At 42.1% G+C, this 26,581-nt stretch overlaps 1 protein-coding gene and 1 long non-coding RNA gene across 7 annotated transcripts in view; one reads left to right on the forward strand and one right to left on the reverse strand.

The window, feature by feature from the left end:
* The window catches only part of PIP5K1B (phosphatidylinositol-4-phosphate 5-kinase type 1 beta), a 300,641-nt gene that overhangs the window by 130,595 nt on the left and 143,465 nt on the right, over positions 1-26,581 (reverse strand). For all 6 annotated transcript variants that reach the window (XM_025423372.3, XM_025423371.3, XM_025423373.3 and 3 more), the window contains one exon: positions 8,430-8,560. In XM_025423372.3, coding sequence (XP_025279157.1) covers positions 8,430-8,560 — 131 coding nt within the window. The remainder of the gene's footprint in view (positions 1-8,429; positions 8,561-26,581) is intronic.
* LOC112644762 (uncharacterized) overlaps positions 17,630-26,581 on the forward strand; it is a 30,694-nt gene continuing 21,742 nt past the window's right edge. The window contains exons 1-2 of the long non-coding RNA XR_004807171.2: positions 17,630-17,905; positions 23,674-23,736. This is a non-coding gene — a long non-coding RNA (uncharacterized LOC112644762). The remainder of the gene's footprint in view (positions 17,906-23,673; positions 23,737-26,581) is intronic.

A 26,581-nucleotide genomic window follows, 5' to 3' on the forward strand; every position in this document is an offset into this window, starting at 1 on the left:
TAAAAAAAAAATGAGGAGGTTTATTACACAGTGACATGGAAGGTCTCTAGGATAAATTAAGTGAAAGAAGCAGGAGGCCGAATACTGTGTATATCATCCACCACTTATATACAAAAAGAAAATAAATTTGGTGGGGTATGGATATGCCTAAAAAATCCTTGAAGGATTAACAGACCACTAGCAACAGTGTTCACTGGAGTTGGACACTGGGTAAAAGGCACAAGGATGAAAGGGACTTTTTACAGTATTTCTTTGAAAAAGCCGTATAAGAATAAACCCTTTTATATGTATTACCATTCACAGTATATTTTTTAAAGGTCTTGGGTTAAAAGCTTTAACCTTACACATACACCCCAGCAGAACGGTTTGCTTCTCTGTGTTAAGGTGCTCCAGTGAGTAACAAATGCCAGCTGGACATGAATGAAGTTTTACTAAAGGAAATGGGATTAATGGGCACCGGAGTTTGCCCAGAGTTACAGTGCATGACAGCAGGACCAAATGGCAGGTGCAGAACAGCTCCGCCAGTAGATAGCAACCAGGGTTTTTAGAGGTCACAGACTGGCAATCTGCTGGCTGTGGGTGTGGGTGTAGGTGCTGGCCTGCAGAATCCAGCACAGGGGCCCTTGGCTCATGTATGACATGCTTAGCTAAAATGCAGATAAACACAGCTGCCATGAACATCAGTCCACTGGCCAGTGGAAGAGTCCCACCAGAAGCCCCTACGGGCTCTCCTTGCCGGAGCCTGGTGGTACCCATCAGGAGACCGTGCCCAGCATCTACACATACTGTGCAAAAATGACCTCTTCACAACTCAAGTTTTATATCATGCTCCTTCAATGCATTTATGTAGTGTCTGAGGGGAAAATAAAGTTCTCCTGTCTTGGCATAAAAACGAGGTTTTGGAAATTTTGGCTGTGAGGTTCTGAGCCATGGTTCCAGATGTTCAGATCCTGTAAAGCTGGTCAAATTTCAATAACAAAAATTTGGAGGCCAACATGGGATTTCCAACTTTCTCTCGTTAAGTAAGCAATTAAGCAAATTACCTAGACAATTAAGCAAATTCAAAGTACTAGACTTATCAAATTATAAGGGAAAGTGTACGTTAACTCCATAAAGGAAAGGAAAACCTTTGGATAAAGAACAGTAGTTTATTTTGCTCCTTTTCTCTTGTTTCACCAGAAAGTTTGATCACGGACCAATTTCTGACATTCTGATATTCACCTCTTCTGAGGAGAGTTCTACTGTTAAGGCCAAAGCCATGGCTCATCTTAAATTTAAAAATATGTGTTTCTTGATGACAACAGATGTTTAGAATTAGACACTGTTGAAGCTTGCAGGATCATTAGCCATCACCTGGCATTTGCCATTTTAGTAGATAAAAAAATCAAAATCCAAGAAGAGAAAGTAAGGCCTAAGCTGGTCAGGAACAAATAAAATTGGGAGATTAGATTCACACGAGACCAGCGGAAGTCTGAAATAGACAGGAATGCCTTAACTTAAACTTGACATTCCTAGGCTAGTCTTCCTTTTCAGGATTCGGTTACAGGCTTCAGGGTACCCCCTGCCCACACACACCAGCTCTTCTCCAGGAGGACCTCCCACTGGAGGGTCAGGTGGGCAGAATTCTACTTACAGAAGCTTGGTTAGCCACATGAGCATTCCCATTTGTATGGACTGTGAACACCTTAGCTTTGTGGTTTCACAGCCTGATAACCTAGCACTATTTGGGGTGCTGCTGGGAGGAGAGATTTGGTGCTAAGTAGTAAGGTGAAACTATTTTTAGCATTTCCAGGACACACAAGGGGTTCAGTTTGGGAGCCGAGAGCCAGAGCTTTGATGATTTCAAGGCAGCACTTTATATTTGGTGAATTCATTGATTTCAAACTGTATCTGTCAGTAGTGGGTTTGGAGCCTGTTGGCAAAAGGAGTTGGCCAGCAACTCCTGGGTGATTAGTGAGGGTGAGAAGTCTCATGACCTGCCGTCTGTAAGCTAGAGGCCCAGAAAAGCTGGTAGTGTAATTCCAGCTCAAATGTAAAGGTCTTAGAACCAGGGGAACCAATGGTGTTAAGTTCTGGTCTGAGTCAGAAGGCCCAAGAGCCAGGAATGCTAGTGTCTGAAGGCAGGAGAAGATGCCTGTCCATCTCAAGCAGGGAGCAAATTTGCTCTTCCTCTACCTTTTGGTTCCATTAAGGCCCTCAACAGATAAAATGATGCCCACAACAAATCGCTGAGGTACTCTTGAGTCAATGTACTGATTTGAATGCAAATTTCCTCTGGAGAAATCATCACAGACACACTCAGAAATAATGTTTTATCAGTTATCAGGCATCCCTTAGGCCGTCATATTGAAATATAAAATTAGCCATCATAGCAAGCATGACGACAAGAAGCAGGGTAACTGGAGGGTGCTTTGTCTAAATGTACCAATGGTGCAAACTTTGAGCAGCAATACAGTGGGACAAGGGACTCTATAGTCCAGTAACAAATTAATGGTGGCACCTACTCTTCAAATTGGACCTTTGTAAGTCAGGGTATGTAGAAGCTGACTTAAGTGTTATTAATTTCCTCTGCCATTTCAGGCAAGTGGAGTCCCTTATGACTCTTGATTTAACCAGTGAAATTTCAATCGGTCCCCTCTCTCTTGCCAAATTAGTGCTCTTGAATGGGAAAACAAAGCAAAACAAAGCCAAAGACACACTCCTTGCTGGTGTCACCCTCCTGCCGAGCACTTCGGGCACACAGAGAGACATGTGCTATCTCGTGCAATGCAAGGCCGCACCATCTTTTGAGGCCAGCTGGCTGACAGCCAGTCTTTAAAAATCAGTAGATGAAAGCAGCTTAAAGTTCAAAATCAAATAATGTATTGTGGGCTGTCATTGACCGGGAACACGTGATATCAATGACTGTCTAAATGCCAAACCTCCCAAGCAGTTGGTACCACCCTGGGAAGTCGTGTTTTGAAGGCAATTTTAGATAAGTTAAAATGTTATGTAATATTCAGTACATGCACTAAACCTTTTATTTTGAACTAAAGGAAGAGGCATGTACCTTTTATTAATAGGAAATCCGTCTCTCCCCATCCCCACTACTTAAATGTTGAACAAATATTTAGAGAGCTTTGACTTGAAGGGACATCATACTCTTTGACTTGTCCAGCATTGGCCACAAATCCTCTTTAAAGCAGGGAGGACTATTCTAGCAGTCTTATGTGTTGTCCACATCTACTTATATAAGGCTTGGCACAGAATATCTGTACTGGCTGGGGTTGTCAATCTTTTTAGAGTCTCTGTTGCAACTACTTAGAGCTCTACTCAGCTCCAGACAACATGTAAATGAATGGATATGGCTGTGTTCCAATTAAACTTTATTAACAAAATGGGACAGGGAGGCATATTTATCCTAGGGGCTGTACTATGCTGACCCATGGTATATAAAGATAGGTTCTCAGATGAGTTAACATCAACATTACTTGAAATGCAGGTAGTTCGCTAACCTATCAAAACCATAATATCTAGCACTGAAATCTGACAACGCTCATATGAACCATTGACCAGTATGTTTGCTTGCCATTTAGAAAAATGTTTCACCCTGACAATAGTTCTGAGTAATTTTCTGCTCAATGACGGTATCCCTTGGCCATTCACATAAATCCCAAAGAGTGCAGACATCAAACTTACGGGCAATTTGTGTTCTGCAATGATCCTTATTGTCAAACTGAACTCCATTTTATAAATGAAGAGATTTTTTTTTTTAAGTGAAGAGATTAAAATGCAGAAGACTTTTAGGAATTCTTTAGGTAGATGATTATTCTTGAATATGGAAAATTATAAACATTTTTAGTGCCAGCTTTCAAGCTGTATTTTCCCTTACAGGGAAGACAGTGATGGGGGCCCTAAAAGTGGAGAAGTATTACAGCTGCTTATTGAGGGCCTGGAGAGACAGCTTTAGGTTGATAATTTTGAGGTCAAAGCTGGATACTTTTTCTGATTCAAAAAAGTAGGAATCCTGTTACTGTGCTTTCTTGCCACAGTGTAAGGAAACGCAAAACTCTGGAGACAGCCACCCTGAGTTCAAATCCTGCCTTTACCATTTATTGGTTGTACAGCTTTGGGTAAAGCCATTTACTGTCTCAGGGCCTTATCTACTTCCTATGTAAAATGGATATTTTTGTTTTTTGGTAAAGATGAAAGGTAAAAACAATAATTTAATATCATGTTATATAAATATTATATCAATAAAACCATGGGTGGCTCATAGTAGGTACTCCTAAGTTTTGCCACCTGAGGTTCATGTTTACAAGGCAAAACATTATGAAACATCCTCTTTCTTCTTCACTTATACATGAAAATTTATAACTAAGTTTCTGATCACAGCAGAGAACCTAGGGTCAAAAGATTAAGATATGGGCAAAGTCCTTTTACTCCTCTACTTTGATTTTGGAAGATCATGCAATTAGATCGTTGAAAGGGATTTTACATTATCCTTCAAATCTCAAGTCCAGAGGCTTTCCATCTACAAAATGAAATCATCTGTAGAACAAATATGTATTATCTAAAAATAACGTTGAGCTACTTTAACATACATACATACATACATACATACATAAATAAATAAATAAATAAATAAATAAATAACAAATGCATTTTGTTGCCAAGGGAAACAGATCCTGCAGCTTCACAATGGTAGTGAATTAGAACATCTCAAGGTACCCTAAGCAATTAGTTTTCTTCATGACCCAGATAGATTCAGTGCATGTTAGAGCCATCAGACACTTCAGAATGCTTAGTTGCTCACAACCAGGGACAGTCCTGCTGCTGCCCCCCTACCCCCCCCGCCCATCTCCAGGCAGGTATAGAAGTACGGGCGGATGGGGAGGGTATTTTATCTAGCAGCTTTATTGTGGTATAACTGACATATAATAAGGTACAGTCTGTTAATTTTCATAGGTGTCTATATCCATGAAACCATCACCATGATCAAGATATTGAATTTACTCATCACTTTGGGGGAGCATTTTGATTGTGAGGGTAATAAGGAGATATTACTGGCATGGCCTTGGGGGGTGACAAAATTCCTGAAGTGTGCAGTCTTACACAAAGAATTGTCTTATCCAAAATAGCCACTGAGAAACGCTGGCTCCAATCGCTTTGTTAAACGAATGAAGAAACAGCCTAGATAAGGAAACTGAGGCAAGGCCCATATATGTTTCTTCTGTCCTTATGTAAATATACCCAGAGTACATCTGTTATTTAAACAAACAATACAGTGTTTGCTAAAAGAAATTCTTGTCTGAATCAAATGCTTCATGTCATATTGACATTTAAAAGCTATACATGTTTCAGGTGCACCTGGGTGGCTCAGTCGGTTGAGTGTCTGCCTTTGGCTCGTGATTTTAGGGTTGTGGGACTGAGTCACTGGGCTCCCTGCTTGGTGTTAGTCTGCCCACCTACCCCCCCAACACTGTGCTCTCTCTCTCTCTCTCTCTCTCAAATAAAAAAATTAAACAGAATCTTCAAAAAAAATAAATAAAAGGTATATATCCTTTAAAATGATATATTTTAGGGATCCCTGGGTGGCGCAGCGGTTTGGCGCCTGCCTTTGGCCCAGGGCGCGATCCTGGAGACCCGGGATCGAATCCCACATCGGGCATCCCGGTGCATGGAACCTGCTTATCCCTCTGCCTATGTCTCTGCCTCTCTCTCTCTCTCTCTATCATAAATAAATGAAAATTGAAAAAAAAAATAAAATGATATATTTTAAATGTGACAGAGAGTTCCTCTAAGTAGGGTCAGTTAGCTAGGTATTCCTCTCCACCCAGTGATGTGTCTGCCATGCAGGGACTGGTGTTGTTACCCTGGCACAGAGAGTAGAGGTCAAAGACACAAATACTGGGTATGGACAATGCTGGCTTTCCTACTCCCGAGGAAAAAGGTGAAAAAAGACCTCATTGTGTCTTAATTATAAGATATAACATGCTTATAATAAATCATCCATGAACAAAAGGATTGATGGCACCATGAAAGTACCTATAGTACATATGAAGACCTACTTATGTGCTCCATATTGTAAAATATCTCACAGAGTGTCATGTATAATTTAGTTGCTAGATAAAATTTTAGGTATTAATTTATAAAGTCATTTGGGGTTTTATTAGTTGCACAAAGCATCTAACAACTCCAAGAATGAAACTTGGTTATCTATCAGAAAGATTATCACTGTAACATGGGAAGTAATGTGCCAGGTCAGTGGTTCTCAAACAATTATGCGCTCAGAATCACCTGGAGGGATTGTTCAACAGATGCTCCGTCTCACTTCCAGAGCTGCTGATTCAGTTGATCTGGGGTGGAGTCCAAGAATATGCATTTTTAAACAAGTTCCAGGTGATGCTGAGGCTGCAGGTCTGGGGAGTGCATGCTTGGCCATGCTTTCCCAGGAGCCCATCCATACTTGGCTCTATTGATTGGACACTACAGGTAGAAGAGACCGGGGGATGGTGCATGCTCTTTATCCACCCATCTGCCACTGTAACTGCTCTCAGTGGCCTGAACTCACTGCCAGTCACCCTACCACAGAAGACCTCGATTTCTCTTATTCTTTGTAGCCAAATTAAAAAGTCAGAATAAAAGATTCAGATAAACCTGTGACTTCCTGAGTTTCTAGAGAAAAAAAAAATGTAGTTAATATATACTTTCTGGGAATGATAAACAGACTGCAAAAACAAACACACAGGGGCACTTGGGTGGCTCAGTTGGTTAAGCATCTGACTTCGGCTCAGGTCATGATGTTAGGGTCCTGGGATCGAGCTCAGGCTCCCTGCTCAGTGGGAAATCTGTTTCTCCCTCTGCCCCTCCCCCACCCCCTGATCACTTGATTGCACCTCTTTTGCTCTCTCTCTTGCTCAAATAAATAAAATCTTAAAAAAATAAATAAAAACAAACACAGGACAATTTCCAACTATGGAAAGATGAACAGTGTCATGAGAAAACAGGATTATATCTTAGGTTTGAGCTGTCTGTCTCCTGTATGGAAACTTCTTCTGGGGGCTGCTAAGGACCCCAGAGAAGCAAATTTTAAAAGTTCTGATAGGGCAGCCCGGGTGGCTCAGCAGTTTAGCGCCACCTTCAGTCCAGGGCGTGATCCTGGAGACCGGGGATCAAATCCCATGTCAGGCTCCCTGCATGGAGCGTGCTTCTCCCTCTGCCTGTGTCTCTGCCTCTCTCTCTCTCTCTCTCTACGAATAAATAAAATACAATAAAATAAAAGTTCTGATAGATCAACTGTATTCTTCAGCCAAACTAGGCTGTCTGGGTTCATCACCTAATGGTTTGATTTCCAGACAGTTGACAACTGGACATGGAGATATATGTAACTATCATTTCCCTGAAGATTAAGAAAATAATAATAAGGCCATGCAGGTCCTGAGGGTCAAGGGTCACCCCAGCCATTCTCACCCGAGCCCAGGAATAACTATTAACAAAAGTGGCTTAATTGGCAGAGAAATACTTATTTTAAAATATATATGTGTCTTCTAAGTCAACTCATAGCCCCAAAGATAAATTAATTGCCCTAAGCCCCCAAATCAAGTAGCTGTATTTTTATTTTCTAGATCCTTTTCTTTGAAAATCCCTGTCAGTAGTGGTGACATCTCCAATTTAACAATGATTACTTCTTCTCAGCCTAGCACTAGGCTTTAAGAATTTTAATTTATTTACTTTATTTTGGTAAAGACAATATAACATAGGGCTTTCCATTTAAACCATGTGTAAGTGTACAGTTTTGTGCAATTGAGGCCATTCACACTGTTGTGCAACCAAAGCCACCATCCATTTCAGATTTATTTGTTGAATAAATAAATGTACTCACTGCCCACCAAAAAAAAAATATGATAAAGCTGATGGTGGCACGTATGGTTAACTGGGGTGTGCTTGCAAATATGGTGTCAGGATAGCAGGAGTCTCATAAGGTCTCTGGAGGAAAGCTAAGTCAAAGTCATCATGAATGAAGACCTACATGACTGAGCTCAGATATGAAGCTCAGTCGTGAGCCTCCAGCCCATCTTTGAAATTGGAGGAAGCAACAACCTGGCACCAGTTGCTTCTAAAATGCCTTCTTTTGCTAAACCCATGCAGACATTACTCTGTGAGTACTGCACTCTTTCCCACTGAATTTCAAAGTCTGTCTTCACACAGTCTTCTAGGCATTACATAAACTACAAGTAGCTCACAGGACAGAACCTACTTCCTCTCTCCATATAAAAAATGCAAGCCATTGAGGCAACATAAAGTGACAATCATTTGCACTGCTTCTAGGCCTGCTAAAGGTCCAGCGTGAACACGTTTGCATGCACTGGTAGGAAAGTCTTCAATGTGGAGATGCCACCAGGCAGGTTCTTTTGCACAGAAATCCTCACCAACAGAGATGTTCTTACCTGGGCAGGAACACGCTTTCCACCACATAAAAGTCTTGCATGAGGACATCTCTATCTGGCTTGGAAGTGAGATTCCCCACTGTGTATCCTATTCCCAGCTGAATAGCACCTTTGATAGCAGATGATGCAGTCTGCAAAGAAAACAAAGGTCAGGGTTAACCTCCATGGTCAAGGTCTCCTTCAAAGTTCCAAGCAGCGAGTGAGGTCAGATGTTTTTTCTTGTTCCAAAGCAAAGAGGAAGCTGGGTTTGGAGAGATGATAGGATGCTTCTTTTGATGGTGAGTCTATTCTGAACATTAAGGACCCTCCTTGATATGGAATTTTTTAATGATAATCTTTCCTACAAATATTTCTAAGGTCAAGTTATAGTCCCAAATCTCCACCTTTCTTTTAGTAAGAACTCAGAAATTTGGTAGGATACTTTCATTATGTAGCATTATTATTTCTATCAAAAGAGAAAGGCTACAGCCACATTTTTTAAAAATCTGAAGTTCTAGAACATACCTACGGGTGAGGAAGAGTATTTTATCTTCAGAAGAAATGAGAGAACAAAAAGTAACCTGAATCTGGATAAAGTTTAATTTGGAAATTGCTTACTGGTTTCATTTGCCATGGATCCATCAGCAAAATTTCCTACATTGATCTGTGATAAAACCCACAGAACTGGAATACCAATACTTCCAACCGACTACTTTCCCAGGATCATTCCATAATTCAATTCACACAATATTAGGGAATGATGCATCTACACACATGTGTATACTTATGTATACATGCATGCGTGTGAGTGTGTACATAGTTTTAACCAACACAATAGGAGAAAAAGCAGAATAACACCATTTAGGAAAATTAGAAGACAGTCTTCTTGATGTTTGTAAAAGTGTGGCCATTTCAGAAGTCAACTTTTGGGGACTTAGTCCTATGCTAGTGGTGGTTTGTTTGGAGGTGGGGTGGAAAGGCTGCAGATTAGCTTGTTCTATGTGTTCTTTGTTTGTGATCACAGAACAGCATCCAGACAGGTTTAAGGGGTCTGAGAGTTTTATGCAGAGATAATTTTGAGCCTTTAAGAATGAATTAGCTCCATAATTAAGGAAATCTGAGGATTAAGGATCAAATTTGAGGCCACGATCAATCAGTGTACAGCTCAGCCACTTCCACCCACACAGCTGGTAACAACCCTTCTCCCTGTGGAGTCATCATTTGGTGGCTTGCTCACCCCATTGCAAATGTGACATCATCCCTAGTCTGACGACAACTCCCTACTCTCCTCTGTACAGGAGGCAGAAAAATGGCCCGCATGCCTCTTTACTTAAGATCCCAGGGCAGCCGGATGGCAAAAGACTTAGAACTCAAAGCCCCCAGTGCAACTAGTGCTCCGAAAACAAAAAGGTTGCTATTTTAATTCTCCACTCTGAGCTCTGCAATGCCACCAGTTGGCATCAGTGACCTTTTGTACCCAGAGCTCTGACTTCTGAAGGCTGAAATGGAGTTCATTTTAACCTTGCATAAAAATTCAAAAGGCATCCCTTCTCCTATCCATTACTCAGAGCTGTATGGCACAAGGTATGACATCAGCATCTTCCAGAGGATCCGACACCCCGAAGAGTTCTGTTCCAGACCTATCAACATGGTCATGTGCTCTCAAAGTGCCTGTCTCTCTCTGTCCCCTACCCCTGACTGCTTTCTGGAACTATCTGTAGTTCTAACTTAATTCAGTCATCTAGCGCTCCTTGGGCTGGAACACCTGTCACACAGATGTAGTACTCAATTCTCTGTTGACTACCCTCCTCCCTGACCCCCAGCAACAGAAAGTGATCAAATAGTAGGAGTCTCTATCTGGTATTTTCAAACTTTAGAAAGCAGGAAAATCTCTGCGATACTTATTAAAACAGACCAAAGGCAAAACCATGGAGACAGTAAAAAGAGCAGTGGTTGCCAGGGGTTCGGGGAGAGGTGGCCAGGGGTTGGGAGATGAGGGTGGAGTACAGAGGGTGTTCAGGGCAGGGAAAATACTCTGTAGGACACTGTACTGGTGGCTACAGGTCATTATACATTTGTCTAAACCCATAGAAACCCATCAAGAGTGAATCATAATGGAAACCATGGACTTTGGCTGACTATGATGTGTCAATGCAGGTTCATCAATTGTAGCAAATGCACTGTGTTCTAGTGGGGGGTGGTGACAGTGGGGATGCTCTGCATGTGTAGGGGCAGAGAGTACATGGAAAATCTCCACACCTTCTCAATATTTCTGTTACCCTATGACGACTCTAAAAAATGTCCTTAAACAAAAAAGTCAATGGGCATTGCCAACCAAAACCAAAACCAAGAACAGATGGATGGGTTGCATTTCTAGGCTTTCTGGAGGTCTAGGGGGAGGCTCAAGGATTGGCTCTTGCTGTAAGAAGCACTGGAAAAATCTTCCTCCTATGGCAGAAGATTAAATTTTGAGTTCCCCAAAGAATAAGATTGTGGAAGGAGCCCTACTGACGTCTGTTTATATTAAACCCCCAAGCAGACTTGTGATCCTATTACCTTCTTTTTAACTTCTTAAAATTCAAGAGCTCTGATGGGAGAATGTAGCAATTATAATACAAGTTAATATTTTTTGGATCAACTCTTTGTGTCAGACACTAGATATACAACCATCACACAATCACAATCCAGCATAATCATAGCACCTACTTACAGAGCATTTGCTACGTGGCAGGCATTGCTCTAAGTGCTTTTGATTATTCGAACTCTTTGATCCTCACAATGACCCTATGAAGTAGGTATTATTACTATTTCCATTTTACTAACTCAGAAAGGTTTAGTAACGTACATTAGGTCACACAGCTAGGGAAGATGTGGTACTAGGACTCATACCTGGGGAGTCTGGCTCCAGAGTCCAAGTTATAAGCCACTATATACCACAGCATATAACATCTAAATCTCTGAATGCATAGGATCCTTTCAAGGACCCTGAGAAGTAGCAACAATTGCACCCATTTTACAGGTGGGGATTTAAGGCACTACAAGGTTAAGGGACTTGCTCCAGCCATGTTGCTAGCATGTGGTAGAGTCTTGCCGCAAAGCCCACGCTGCTTCCACATCTGTTTTTTCGTTTGTTTTTTTTTTCCAAAATGAGCCCAGAATCCAAGTCAGAAGTTGCCTTTAAAGTCTAGCCGTTTGACCTCAGCAAAGGAAGTAGCTCTGTGGGAGCCATTCCTTTTGATAAAATAGGGATAAAATATTTTATTTGCTTCCAGTCCTACCCAGCCATGAGTAAGCCTAGGAAAAACTGTAAACCACTTGGTAAACCAGTATAAATACTGGTTAATGTCATTTAACGTTAAATGTTTATGTTAGTATCACTACTAATAATGTGGGGAGGTATAAACATAAGGAGGTATTTTGCTGCTGAGGGAGGGATCACGCTTTGAGGTTTCCTCCTTTCCATCTCCCTGTAAAATTAAGTGCTTTAGCCCTGATGCATTTGTGTAGAATTAAAAAGCATTTTGCCTACTTTGTGGAAATTTCTGATGGCATTCACAGAGGCATGTGGTTTCTTGAGTCACCAGCAGTAAAGGCCTCACCATGGGGCCTGGTGATGGGCAGTGCTGTCGCATTTTCTAACACAGCCACTCTTGAGCAAGATGTGCTTTAAAACTGTAAAACTGACGGCACCAGGGTGGCTCAGTAGTTGAGCATCTGCCTTCAGTTCTGGACATGATCCCAGGGTCCTGGGATTGAGTTCCACATCGGGCTCCCTGTGAGGAGCCTGCTTCTCCCTCTGCCTGTGTCTCTGCCTCTCTCTCTGTGTCCCTCATAAATAAAATCTTTTAAAAAACCCTGTAAAATTGAAATGCTACCTGGAGTGTCTATGGTTGGCAGAAGAGTAAACCATGATGATGATGAAGAATCTTCTGTGTGCAGTACCAGTGGTTGGTCTTCTAGAATCAGCAATTCTTTCCCTGCAAACTGTGAACCACAAGCCCTTCTTCCTTCCTTGGGGATACCCTCCAACAGATCAGCGAACCAGTAACAAGTGGACGGCTCACACATACTCAGCCTCTCCAGTTTGCCTGGCAGGACTCTACGTACGTTTTAACAGTGCTGGGACATTACCATTTTCCTGTCGAACTCCAACAGGGACCTTTGACTCCTTTAAAACATATAGTTCAAGATTTCAGAACACAGTGAAACAGTCTATTTTTAGGTCAGTACTTTGCATGGGCTAAGTGGCAGCAACATGTTGCCTGGATACTAGTAAAACCTCTACAGCATTTCATACTCAGAGAGAGAACCAGAGAACATCACAGAAGCAAACCACCAACACTTACTTTCATAACTCCTCTTTCCTAACCCAAACTTGCACAGGGATGATGTTAATAAGAGGAAGATGAAGGTCAGCTTGCATTTGTGTAACAGATCCTATGTTTCAAAGTCCTATCTTTTAATGATCGTATTTGATCCTCATAATTTTTACATAGGTAGGGAGGGTTTACAAAGCCCATTTTATAGGGGCACCTGAGAGGCTCAGTCGGTTAAGCATCCAACTCTTGGTTTCGGCTCATTTCATGATCTCAGGGTCCCAAGATCAAGTCCTATGTTAGGCTCCCTGCTCAGCGGGGGATCTGCTTGTCCCTCTCTCTCTGCCCCTCCCCCTAATGCTTGCTTGCTCTCTCTCTCTCTCTCTCTCTGGAATAAATAAAGTCTTTTAAGAAATTTTTAAAAAATAAAGCTCATTTTATAATAAAGGACTGCAGCTCTGGGAGATTAACTGAATCTAAATCCCTTGGCAGTGCATGGCAGAGCCAGGGGTGAAACTGTGATCACCAAGGCCCCTGGTTCAGTGCTCCACCCTCGACATTGTTGTACGGGCCTGAATTTTTCTGCTGGAGACAGATCTGACTGAAGCCAAAAAGTACTGGCACGATGAGTTAATCATGGTGACAGCAACAATACGACTAAACATCTGTGGAAACCTACTATTACGGGAGCAGTGATCCTGACAACAGTAAGATTTAAATGAAGTGACATGGGTTACAGGAAACTGCTTTCTTCAGCACATTGTCTATGAAATTGGATCACTTAATATGCCATCTGATATCACTGGCCTGAAAAGGAAGTATGAAAACATTTCATGTCAACAGCATTTTCCCCTCCAAGGTGTTCTGATGAACTAATTATGGGATTGCAGCCATTATAGATGATGCCGCAGTGATTTTTATCAGAAGTACAGATCTCATTGTGTCACCACCTAGCTTGAAACCCTCTAATGGGTTCCTGGTGTCCTCACTGCAGGATTAAGCCCAAACCCTTTAGCTTTACATGGAAGCCCATCTGATAGCATTACTCCTTCCTGACATCCATGGATTCTTGCATCCAAATTAAAAAGAGATTCCCCACCCCTCCAACACCCCCCACCATGCACACATATACTCACACACACACACTCATAAAAACACACCCACACCCACACTCTATCCTTTGAGCAAGCTGACATTATAGGTCCATGATACCTAACAACTGCCTATGACATTTCCTGCTTATGTGCATTTTTCCCAAGGAGAGGGCCTGATGTGCTTTCTTTTTTTCAGAATGTCTGTTTTTTCCAAAACCACACACAGATCTAGGAAGTCTAGTTCTAAATTACAAATGGTCACTGCCAAGGTGCCTTAGACTAGGCCATAAACACCTGGCTCAGTAATACCTTTTCATAGCAAGAGGAGGCAGCTCTCGTCTAACAGGAAGAAGCCCACTCTCAGGTATAGGGTAACCCCCAGCCCAGCCCCATCTCTGAACCTATACTCAAGAATGGAGACATAGGCTTCTTGTCCCATGATAGAAATAAGAGAAAAGACAGAGGGACAGATTGCATAGAATGGGTCATAGGACTACAGAAATGGGCAAGTCTGGGGGTGAACAACCTAAGGCCTGCTGAAAGAGAGTTGGGCCACCTCTTGCCTTCAGGTTGTTCAAACCATGTCTCCAGTCCCTCCCCTTCTTATGTCAACTTTCTATTGCTGCAGTAGCAAATAGCATCCAGGAGAATCTCCCCATCCACAGATCACTAACTGGATCACATCTGCAAAGTCCTTTTTCCATTTAAGGTAACATATATACAAAGTCTAGGGATTGGGGCAGAGCCAACCATGAGGGCCCCATAATTCTGCAGATCGTTTTTCTCTACTTCAGGACTGACTCTAGCATTTTCTCTGGGATTTCCTCAGGCAAAGAGAAGAGCTCCCTTCAGAACTCCATTTGGTCAGATGCCCTTCTTTCACTTAACAAAGATCTGCGGATTTTCTGTGAGCCAGGCATCGGGGAAAGAAGGACATGGTTCTTGCTCTTGTGGGAGCTTCTGGTCTAGTAGGTGAATGAGATGTCAAGCAAAGACCCTCAGACATAATGACAACAGCAGTCTGGGACATAAACAAGAGGGTGAAGTGACTGAGGCCCAAAGGGTAGAGGTCCATTCTGGAAAGGTAGAGTTAGGAGAGGTGGCTCTGAGGAACAGTACACAGGCAGAAACCTAGAAGGTAAGAAGGGCCAGTCCGCAGGCTGTCTGGAGGCCCCACATGTGCCAGAGGCTCTTCTATGAATGGGGATACAGAAGTGGCCTGGCCAGAGTCCTGGCCCACCAGGAACCGTGAGTCCCATGAGGAGGTCGGGGGAACAGATTTCCAGGTAGAGACGAGCAGCAGTTCAGGGACCCAAAAACAGACCATCGGGGGTCAACTGCAGTGGGCCACAGAGAAGGTGCCAGAACCGGAGGCCGGAAAGACATAGTGCTCCACCCTCCACAGTGTTCCAGATCCAGGGCTTACAGCCATGCAAAGGGTTTTTGTGTTTTGATAAGGAAACAGCATCCTAATTTGAAAAGGATCATTCTGGCTGCTGGGAGGAAGGAAAGTTAGCAGGCTGTTGTAGTGGTTCCCACAGATGAGAAGATGGACAGAAGACAAGAATGTGAGAGAGATTTTGGAAGGAGTTAGGGCTTGCTGTGAACTAGAAATGAGGGCAAGCAAAGTACCAACAAATCCTGGTGTTTTTCTGGATAAGTTGAGAGGATGGAAGTTCCTCGACTAAGGTAGGAGACTGAGGAGGAACACGTTTTGGAGGGATGATCAAACGTTCCATTTGAGATGCCAATGAGACATCCAGTTAGAGACATAAAGATACAAGTCTGGAGCTTTGAATAGAGGTTTGGGCTGAAAATTTGAATCTGAGTGTTTCTGGCATATAAAGGGTATTGAAAACCAAGGAGCTGGGTGAGTAACACAAGGAGACGGTGGAAAGTTCTAGAAGGGCCCTGGACATGATGAAACATTGAGGGACCAGAAGGAGAATCATTAGCGATGACAGAGGAGTGACTGCAGGAGTAGGAAGAAAATCAGGAAAACATGGCTTTATAGAAACTGAGAAAAGAGAACTTGAAGAAAGGAGTGACCAGAATCTCAACCAAGCGGCTGTTTCATTTGGGAATATGAATGTTACAACTTGCTGGCATAGCAAAAGCTATGGGTTAAATTCTCTATTCTTTGTCTCTCGTATCATTGATTCATAAGTAAGTCCAAGTATGGATCTTGAATACGTGACGAAATTCATCGATAAACTCCAATCAAATCCTGTCATCATTTAAACCATATTTTTCAAATGTGCTTTTAACTTCAAAAAAATAAAATGGTAGTTTACAAAAGCAGGATGCAAAATACATATAATAAAATCTGAAAAAGAAAACTTCACAACCTTATTTATACACATCCACAGAGGAAAATAGGTCAGGAAAGAAATATATCAAACTGTATGATTATTTGTGGGTGGTGGAACAGTAGGTGATCTGTACTTTCAAGCCTTATACTTCTTGAATTTCCCAAATGTTCTGTTATATGTAGGAAAAGAACTGTCCTTCAACCAAGGTACTGCTACTATATCAATTCATTTTGAGGGATGAATATACACATATGTACATGTATATACATGTTTGGGATTTGCTCATTTTTAATTTTAAAATTTTAAAGATTTTATTTATTTATTCTTGAAAGATACAGAGAAAGAGGCAGAGACACAGGCAGAGGGAGAAGCAGGCTCCCTGCGATGAGCCTGATATGGGACTTGATCCCGGGATCCTGGGATCCTGGAATAAGAACCTGAGCTGAAGGCAAATGGTACCCCTTTGCTCTGTTTTTAAATCTCACTTTCTTTCAGGTCAAGGTCCCACTGCTAGAAATCTATGTAACAGCTACACCCTCGTGAAATGTAATTATCATCAACTTTGTCTCCCATTGCTTTTCTAAACTTATTCTGGGGTTAGATCTTCTTTCTCTTGCCCTAGGATAAAATTTAGGGTAGGTCTATGACTCTTCAGGTGACTCCCAGAATTAAAGGTCCTCTGCTCATCTACAGTTATAGATTGTTAAAAATGTATTTGGGAAGTCTAGCAATAAAAACCAATGGGACACCTCCACAGTAATGTATGGGAAGTTTGAGAGTGATGCCAGTGTTTACTCCCTTCTTTGTTCCTATGAGGAATCTGATGTGGACAGGTACATCCTGAAAGTTAGAGCTCCTTTCTTATAGGAATCTCCAGATAACTCCTATTTTGTGTTCTAGAAACTACCACTCTCTTAACCTCTCAGGCCTAAGGGAGGCAACGAGGTATGTACTAGTCTCAAGATACCTTGCTGTTCCCTGTAGTTTCCTTATATTCTCCCCATACCTTTGCCAACAGTGTCCTCTGTAAAGTCTCCTCAAATCACTCAATCTGAATGTGTCATCCATTCACTGTCCAGACCCTCTAGGGAAAGACCCACGTACAGTCCACCAGCAAAGATCAGTTACACTGCCTCACCGGGACTCGAGGAGAGCTGGCTTCCTCTCCTCTAGAAGGGCTAGCTCTCCTCTAGAAGAGGGAACACAGACTCCAGTGGACGGCTTGCTGTCCTGGCCACACCATAGGTCCTACAACCTTAACTAAAACCTAGGCGTGTCCCCATGCCTTCAGTGTCATCCTTCTCCATTCTCCTTTTGGCTTCCCACCTACGCCCTAGGTCCACTTCCACTGTGATTCTCTCCATGCAATCTTTGATCATTGAGCAGCTAGACATCTTGTCTCCCTTCTCCCAGTAGGTGTGGTTTCACAAATGACTTTTGTGGTATTCTGTTACTGTCATAGTTGGAAACTACTTTTCTTATATAATTTCTGCAGCCTTCTACAATTTTGAAAATCAGAATGCTGGAGATAATGAGTAAGAATAATTATGTTCCTACCCTGTGCCTGCGCAGAGCTTCCACATGGAGAAACTGCCTCACAACAAGGTCATTGTGACATACTGGGCACTAAACAACCTTGTAAGATGCCCAAGACAGACTCGCTTTATGTTTAATTTTCTTTTATTACTAAGCAGTCTTTTAACAAAATCTCTGTGTATCCACTTGTTGGAAGGAAGGTTTGAGTCTCTAAATGTGATGGAAAAGGTAGAACAAAGGTAAGGTGTTTCATGGTTTCTTTTAAATGATCTCTACCTTATTTATATGATTGGCAGTGGAATTCTCTCATTGGAATGGAAAAGCATATTAAGCGAATGCTTCTCATTAACAGAAAAACACCATACTCTTTAGGTATTCAGCAGTGGTAAATTATATACTCTTAATTGCCCTTAAAGGAGATATACCATCAAGTGCAGATGAAATTTTTGATTTAGGACAGAACAGCATCATGAATGCTGCCATGTTATCCTTTCAAAATATTACAGCATACACCGAGATATTCATCATCAGTGGGGAACAGTATAATAACCTTAACACTATATACACTAGGGAAGAAAGTTTCATTTGTTTGTACATTCAAATAAAAATATTATTGGGGCACCTGGGTGGCTCTGTCAGTTAAGCAGCTAGCTCTTCGTCTCAACTCAAGTCATGATCTCAGGGTTGTGAGATCCAGCCCTACATCAAGCTCAGCGCTCAGCAGGGAGTCTGCTTGAGATTCCTTCTCCCCCTCGCTTTGCCCCTCCCCTTGCTTGTGTGCTCTCTAAAATAAATTAAAATATTATTTATTTGATACAAGTTTAGATTCAAAAGGTAAAAATAAAAAGGGATTAATTTTTCATCTGTCTAGAATCAACAAAAACCAAGTTTCACCTCGTCTTAAGAGTATTGTTTCCCGTAAGGGAGTTGTTGATTTTAAAGGTAAAATATATTAGTGCTAAGCACTGCTTTGGGGAGGGGACACCACAATGCCAATGGCAGATGATGCTAGTTGTCTGCAGTACCTATTTGCCCTTCTTATTGAGCAGCTATTCTCAACAAGGGTTGATTTTGTCCCACATGGGACACCTGGCAGTGTCTGGAGATAATTCTGGTTGTCATAAATGGGGGTGTGTGTGTGTGCCATTGACATCTTTTGGACAGAGCCCTGGGATGCTGCTAACATACAATGCACAGCAAAGCCCCCTCAACAAAGAATTATCGAGCCCCAGACACAAATAGTACCAATGTTAAGAAACTCTATTAGACAGTAATAGAAATTTTAATTGGGTATTTTGCCTGCTTCTCTTGCCATCAACTATTGTCAGGTGACTGAATTGCAGACCAATGTGTTGTGAGAGGAAATGATGTGTTCAACTCCCAGGTCACACTGTTATCAGGACAGAGTGTGTCCTCTGCAGATGTGATGGCTGGAGATGAAGCAGCCCTCCCTGATCCAACCTGGAAGCTGCCCACAGATGATGGGAGCAGAACAAGATAGAAACCTGTACCCCTGATGACTCTGCAGAGGAAGTAAATCACTTCCATCCTGTCGTGCATGAGAAAAACAAACTTCAACTCCGTGTAAGCCACAGGCATTCCGGTTCTGAGTTTTATACATAATTGAACCTGTATTCCAAGTGCTGGTGACCTGTGAACACAGGAGCAGACGTTCTTTACCTGAAATATGATACAGACCCAAAAAGGTCTCAAACTGAAAGAGGAATGTCTACACAGACAGCACTGCTCAATTAAAACAAACAAACAAAAACAAAAAACAAAAAAACAAAAAACAAACAAAAAACAACCCCACAATGTAACCCATGCTCATTGAGAACAAGTCCAATAACTTAACCACAGAAAGTAGGACAGGGAGCCTGTGACTCTGAGACTGAGTGGCCACCACGGCCAAAGACCTAGCTAGCTCCAATCATCAGGGTGTGGGTGTGCAGGTGGTGAGTGGCAGGTGTTTGCAGAGCTACAAACACCCGCTCAGGGTGGATAGTAAATCCATGGGTGGCTCCTACCTGCAGTCAAGGGTGGTCTTGGAGCACCTTGGAGGAACTCAGAACCCAAGCCCAGGACAACAGAGAGAAAGAGCAGAGAGAAGACCATGGATGCCCAAAGCATGACCACTCAGCTCCTTCTACCACACCCTGCCCACCACCTCTAATGGATACCTTGGTAGTAAATGTCTTTTCTACATTTCTTGAAAAGAAAAAAGGGGAAGTAAAATGTGAACATGATCTTCAGAGCTAACTATTATCACTTCTTTTATGTGTGTCTTTCTATACTTTTTTCTTTACACATCAAAAATACATGTGCACATATATCTATTAAAGAATAAAAATGGCTCTTACTGAATAGTTCTACTGGAGTTTTTAAAAAAGATTTTATTTAAGAGAGAGAGCGAGAGCACGAACAGGGGGAGAGGCAGAGGGAGAAGCAGGCTCCCTGCTGAGCAGGGAACCCAATGTGGGACTCGATCTCAGGACCCCAGGATCATGAACTGAGCTGAAGGCAGACACTCAATGGACTGAGCCTCCCAGCTGCCCCTGCAATTTGTCTTTTTTTTTTTCTACATTATATCCTAACATGTCCATCTACACAAATTCTCATTATTTTTCATGGTTACAGAGTGTTTCATAGTTTGTATGCAACACAACTGTTTTATATCTATTCTTCGACTGATGGCCATTAGGGTTCCTGTTCTTTTATTTTTTTTTATTTTTTATTTTTTAAAGATTTTATTTATTTATTCATGATAGTCACAGAGAGAGAGAGAGAGAGAGAGAGAGAGAGAGAGAGAGGTAGAGACACCGGCAGAGGGAGAAGCAGGCTCCATGCAGGGAGCCCAACGTGGGATTCGATCCTGGGTCTCCAGGATCGCGCCCTGGGCCAAAGGCAGGCACCAAACCGCTGCACCACCCAGGGATCCCTCTTCTCTCTTTTAATAGCAAATAATGCTGCAATGAACACCCTTGCTTGTATATTCTTGCCCATTTATCTCCTGGGTATTTCTGCAGCATAGATGCTTAGAACGCTGAGGGAAAAGATATGTACATTTATACTTTTGGTAGGTACTGCCAAAATGCATTCTAAGACATTTTGTCAATACTGTCACCAACGGAGTAGAAGAACGTGCTTGTCATCAAGCCCTCACCAACACTGCTACCATTAATACTGTTATTTTGTGCTCCTCTTGCTGGTTGGGTTCCCATTTTCCTGATCACCTATAAGGGACACCTCTTTTGTGTGTTTGCTGTATTATCCGCTTTTAAATTAATAATTTCCATTTCTTTATGGTTACACACTAGTAGCCATGCTCAATTATTTTATATCAATTAAAGCTCAACTGCATTTACAAAATAATGCCACTAGAAACTCTGAAGCAGTAAAATTCTATGTCTGCTTTCAGGATTTTTTTTTTTTTAATTTTTGAAATTATAAGCTTTCACAGTGTAGAAAGGGTAGCTATTCTTATCTAAGAAATGGTTCTTCTTTCTTTTTACTATAATACACATTTGCACTTCTCTAGTTGTTAAGATTTGAAATAGTACCTTAGAAGAATTCTAAGATATATCAGATTCACATTTTTTTTTTTGCAAATAGAAATGTGTTCCATAATTGGCTCATTGGGATGAGGGGCTCTTTTGGGGGAAACACGTAACAGCAGCCTGGGAATGAGGGGAGATTGAGAAACACACCTGGGGAGAGATACAGAGAAGTTGTAAAGACACTTCTCTACCTGTCCCTTTAGAGTCTTACACTGTATAGTTAAAAAAGATCTTGTGGGTGGCCTCCTTTGTAGTGGGAAGTGCTCAGCCATCTGTAGCTGGAGTTACTGCACATGGTAGCAATCTCCTGCCCTACCTCTACTTCATTTCTTTCTGGGGAAAGCTGAATGAATGGAGCACACAGGGATCATTTCATTATTCTGCTGGTACTGACATTTCTGGAGTGCCTACTGTGATCTAGATGTTGTACTGAGTGCATGAGAGGTGTTTTCACCTTGATATGTATTATCTTCACAAAACTATTCGAGAAGTAAAACTGTTACTTCTGATTTACCTATGATGAAACTGGCTCAGACAGAGAAGCAAGGGGCGCCTGGGTGGCTCAGTTGGTTAAGTGGCCAACTCTCGATTTCAGCTCAGGTTATGATCTCAGGGTTGTGAGATCAAGCCCCGTTTTGGGCTCCGCCCTCAGTGAGAGGTCTGCTTAAGATTCTCTCCCTCTGCCCCTCCTCACGTCCCCCATTTGCACTTGGGTGCTTGGTCTTTCTCTAAAATAAATACAAGAAATCTTAAAAAGAAAAAGATAGAGAAACTTACCCAAAGCTACATAGTGAGGAAGTGACAAAGCTGGCCCTTATATGCAAGTCCATGTTCCCAACTATCATATTCAACATCATGACGGGACACAGAAATACAGAGATGTCAGGTTTGCCAGTTGATTTAGCACAGGCCCAGCTAAATTCTATGGCTAGTCTAATGACCATAGAATTAACCTGGCTGTGTGGGCCTATTTCCAGGCCCAAACCAGGCCAGCTGCTATTCTTTTTATTTATATTCTCCATTGACCAGCAAATCCATGGTTTGCCCAGAGGTGTGGAGGTGGGGCAGGGCCAAGCCTCACCCTTAGAGTGTCCCCAGGAGACATTTTCACAGAACTCTGTCAGGTCAGGTGCAGGGAAACACGGGCATGAGTTTGAGAGGCATCAAGTTGGTGCCAAAATAGAAAGGTTTCAATGCAATGTTAGCATTTTAAATCTTTACAAAAGGAATGAGAATCTAGGCTCGTCTAGTGGCTCTACATAGCACAGGTGCATGACAACAACCGAGTCCTTCCCACCAAAGGAAACCCTTCAGCAATGTCACTGTCTCCACCATCCTTGATGGCCTTATATTAGTCCCACCTATTAGAGAGGCCACTAACCTCTAGCCTTGCCCCAGGTCTCCTGCCCCGCAAAAGCTCTTGCTGCATATGAAGACAGATGGATGGACAGACAGACACACACACACACACACAGAGCTGCTGTTGTTTTAGGAATTAGATAATTAAAACTCCTTAAAGGGGGCAAAGACTTCTAGAACAACTTACTATACTTCTGCAAACACCAGCAGCAAGTAAGATCTTATTGTTCTTCTATTACCTACACCAAGACATCTCCAATCTTTCCTCTTCATTCCACCAACTGACCTCTTCAGTTATGAAAAGAAGAACGTATTTAGCTAAGGAGGAGAAATAACCCAGTGCCTTGTGCTCTGATAGTGTTGGCAGGTCCATTGGTTACTATTCTGCATTCAATTAATTCAGGATGTATATTTTTTGACTTCATAAAACAGGAGGCCATCCATTTACCCAAATAAAAAGAAGAAAGCCAGAAATGAAACTTCTTTCTGGGGTAGAGATCCCTGGATTTATTTTTCCCATTTGTGCTTAGATTTGTATGAGTCACCTCAATTTATTAAGTAAGTTTCTTGATCTGTAACAAAACATAGATAAAATGAGGAATACAATACAGGACATAGAAGCAGGCCAGAAGGAAGGAAAACTAGTTTTATTTCTCCATTCAAGTTTCCCTCACTTCAATTTTTCTTCTTCTTAGTTTAATTTTCAAGATAGACTCTGTAAGTGGGCCAGAGGGAATTTTATATCTATCTCATAGATATCTTATAATAGACAATCTCATAATTTATGTATAACATATACCCTACATGTGTTATAAGAATAAATAACATCATGAAAAAATATTGACACGTGTGTATACATATTTGTATAGGAATATATAAGATTTATGTAACAGGCAAAGCTCAGGGATCTAAGATTTGAAAGGAAGAAAAGGAGGTAAGGATATGATTGTTACATGTGACAGAACCCTAAAGACAACAAAAATAACTTTTACAAACCAAAACTATAATGATTTTTATAGACTGACAATGAAAAGCATTGTTTCCTATCAATGTGTTGCTTGCCAATCTTTAACTGCTTTTTTTCCATGCAGGTCCTAAACCCTTCTTACAGTCTTGAACCAGCAGGTGGAAGGCCCAAGGGATGAGGGATGATGGTAAGAGGATTTTTTTTAATGGTCCCTCTCTAAATTCCTATGATCAAGCTGTCCTCTCTGAGTGGGAAGTGAAGCCATCCCTCCCTTCACAACTTAATTATTTGAAATGATCATAATAGTAATTGTTAACTTATTACTTCTGCTTGGTAGTTCTGCCTATATTTCTGGAAAGCCATAGAAAAACACCACCAGGGACGCCTGGGTGGCTCAGCGGTTGAGTGTCTGCCACCAACCAGCTTCTTGACCAATGGTAGAAAGGGACAAGAAAAAAAACATTCATAGACAAAGACTCTTACCCTCATTTCAGAAGGCCCGCCATATTAATTTGCAAACATGAACAGACATTTGGTATCAGGAAGGAGGTAGAAAAATCTAAGTTTGGGGCCCCTTCTGCTGTCAGGGGGCTGTGAGAAAGCTACTTTGAGAAAGCTCCAGGACATCGCTGGGTCTCATTTCCTTCCCCTATAAATGAAGGCGTTTGACTAGAAGATTGCCAAGATTTCTTCCACACATAAAATTCTGAAAGTCTGGGTGCCTGGGTGGCTCAGTGGTTGAGTGCCTGCCTTCAGCTCAGGTCGTGGTCCTGGCATCGAGTCCCACATCGGGCTCCCCGCAGAGCACTTGCTTCTCCCTCTGCCTGTGTCTCTGCCTCTCTGTGTCTCTCATGAATAAATAAAATTTAAAAATCAAAATTAAATAATATTCTGAAAGTCAAACTTTCTAATTTATCTTCTCGTATACATGGTCACCAAGCAGAAGTCACTTGCTTTGTAAAGTTTAACCTATTTCATTCCAACATTATATTCCTGTTCGGTTTTTTTTTTTCCAGTTACAGCTGTTCCATTAAAAAATACACCAGGAAGTAACTGCATTTTGCCTACTTTGGATTACAACTCTCAGAGTAAGACTGATACTGAGAAAGGAGAACAGCATAGTCATTTCTCATAAGGGAAGCAAGAGGAAGCAATCTTTTCTTCACCCATGTGCAATTTCCAGAAGTGCCAGCTGGGTAGCAGCCAAGGGCTGCTTATATCTGCCTGGTCCTTTTCTCTTAAACTTTGAGAGAGCATTATTATATAAGTTCATTTTGATGTTGCCTAAGGCCAAAGAGTTGGTTGCAGAGCTATCAACTGATAAACACCTAGTTCAGGATTCTTCCCACCAGAGTTCACCACCAGACTCTGACCCTTTTCTAGACTGTCAGAAGATGTGACTGTTCTTAGCCAGTGTCTTTCAACCTCTGGACTTGACTCCAACAAATGAGTCTTCCAGAGGCCTGGCCTAAAAGGATCCGTGATGGCCCTAGCAAATAAATGGCCTGCGGGATAGCACAAGTGGAAGTGCCTAACCCGCAGTCTATTGCTCAATGGAGGGGTGCTTCCTTCCCCCTTCCCTAGTAACAGTTAGAGGAAACTGTGGTGGGTTCTGTTGTCCTGACCCCACATTCTCCAATGACATAAGTGTGTCTACCAACTAACTGTATACCTTGCTCAGTGCTCAACTTGGTGCTGGCTGAATGATGGAGCAGATGACATTGGATGGGTAGAGCATCTCAACACTAAGATTCTATGAGGCTCTGGATGCATCACCCCTGAGGTAAGGGGTACGCCTTAGGCCCTACAGTAGCCAACTTTCAGGATACACATAACCAAGCAATTCTCTATCTAGAAATTTCTGTACTGTGTTCTCTTACATGTTGAGTCTCTGTACAAAAGGCCTGGCTGATTTTCGACCTTGTCTCTACCTGTTTTCTTTTTTTTTTTTTTTAAGATTTTATTTATTTATTCATGAGAGACACAGAGACAGAGAGAGTCAGAGACACAGGCAGATGGAGAAGCAGGCTCCATGCAGGTGGCCTGATGTGGGACTCGATCCCGGGACTCCAGGATCATGCCCTGGGCTGAAGGCAGGCACTAAACCGCTGAGCCACCCAGGGATCCCCTCTACCTGTTTTCTGACCCACACCTCTACCCTTTGCTCTTTCAGGCCCACTCTGATAGGATCTGTTCCTGGGCACTAGCACTCCACCTCTCTCCCAGCACTAGCATCTGTCAGTGCTTGGCTTTAGGCTACTGGAGGATTGATTAGAAACAGTCTGGCTTGTGAAACGGACGTACCTGGTACAATAAGTATATGGCTTGGGGGAAAAAATCTCTTCAGTCTGCCTGAGTAAATGAACAGTCTGTCCCAAGAGGCAACATCTCACTGTGAATTGAAGTGAGAGAAAGCAGTCCCAGTCTCTTCCATCGACCACCACCAAGCTGGGCGGCCAGACACACAGGTGGTCCCGGCACCAAGCACCACAGCTGCTCATACTTACAGGTTTCTGTGGCGAAGGGGTGTTATTTTCATCGGAGGGAAACCATCTGCCATCAGCCCTACATGAGCATTATTGGAAATACCTATGTCTCTAGACCATGATTTAATTTGTTTGGAATTTAACCACCTGGCAATAGGGAAAAACCCCAAACAATATGGAAATTTTCATTCAAAGATTCAAAAAGGAACAAGGAAATACTAATCATCCTTAATACACTTAGTCCCTAAGTAGAACACAGTACACAGGCAGGGCTCTGGCAGCCCCTAGTCATTTCTTTTTTTTTAGGGTCCCCTCTTCAAGTATTTGTTGCCATAATGGTCTTTGCCACGATCTGACCACATTGAGGTCTACTTCCTCACCTGCCATTGGGTTCCTTGACTGGTCTGTTTTGGTAAAGAATGGATGCATACCTTAGTCTTGACTTTCTTAACCATCTTCTGTAATTCTGGGTTTGGTTATATAAACTATATGGTGACCCCAAACGAAAACAGTACCTCTAAATCCTCGACCACAGAATCCATAGAT

The sequence above is a fragment of the Canis lupus genome, chromosome 1 (genome assembly GCF_003254725.2).
Source record: "Canis lupus dingo isolate Sandy chromosome 1, ASM325472v2, whole genome shotgun sequence".
NCBI classification, from domain to species: Eukaryota; Metazoa; Chordata; class Mammalia; order Carnivora; family Canidae; genus Canis; species Canis lupus.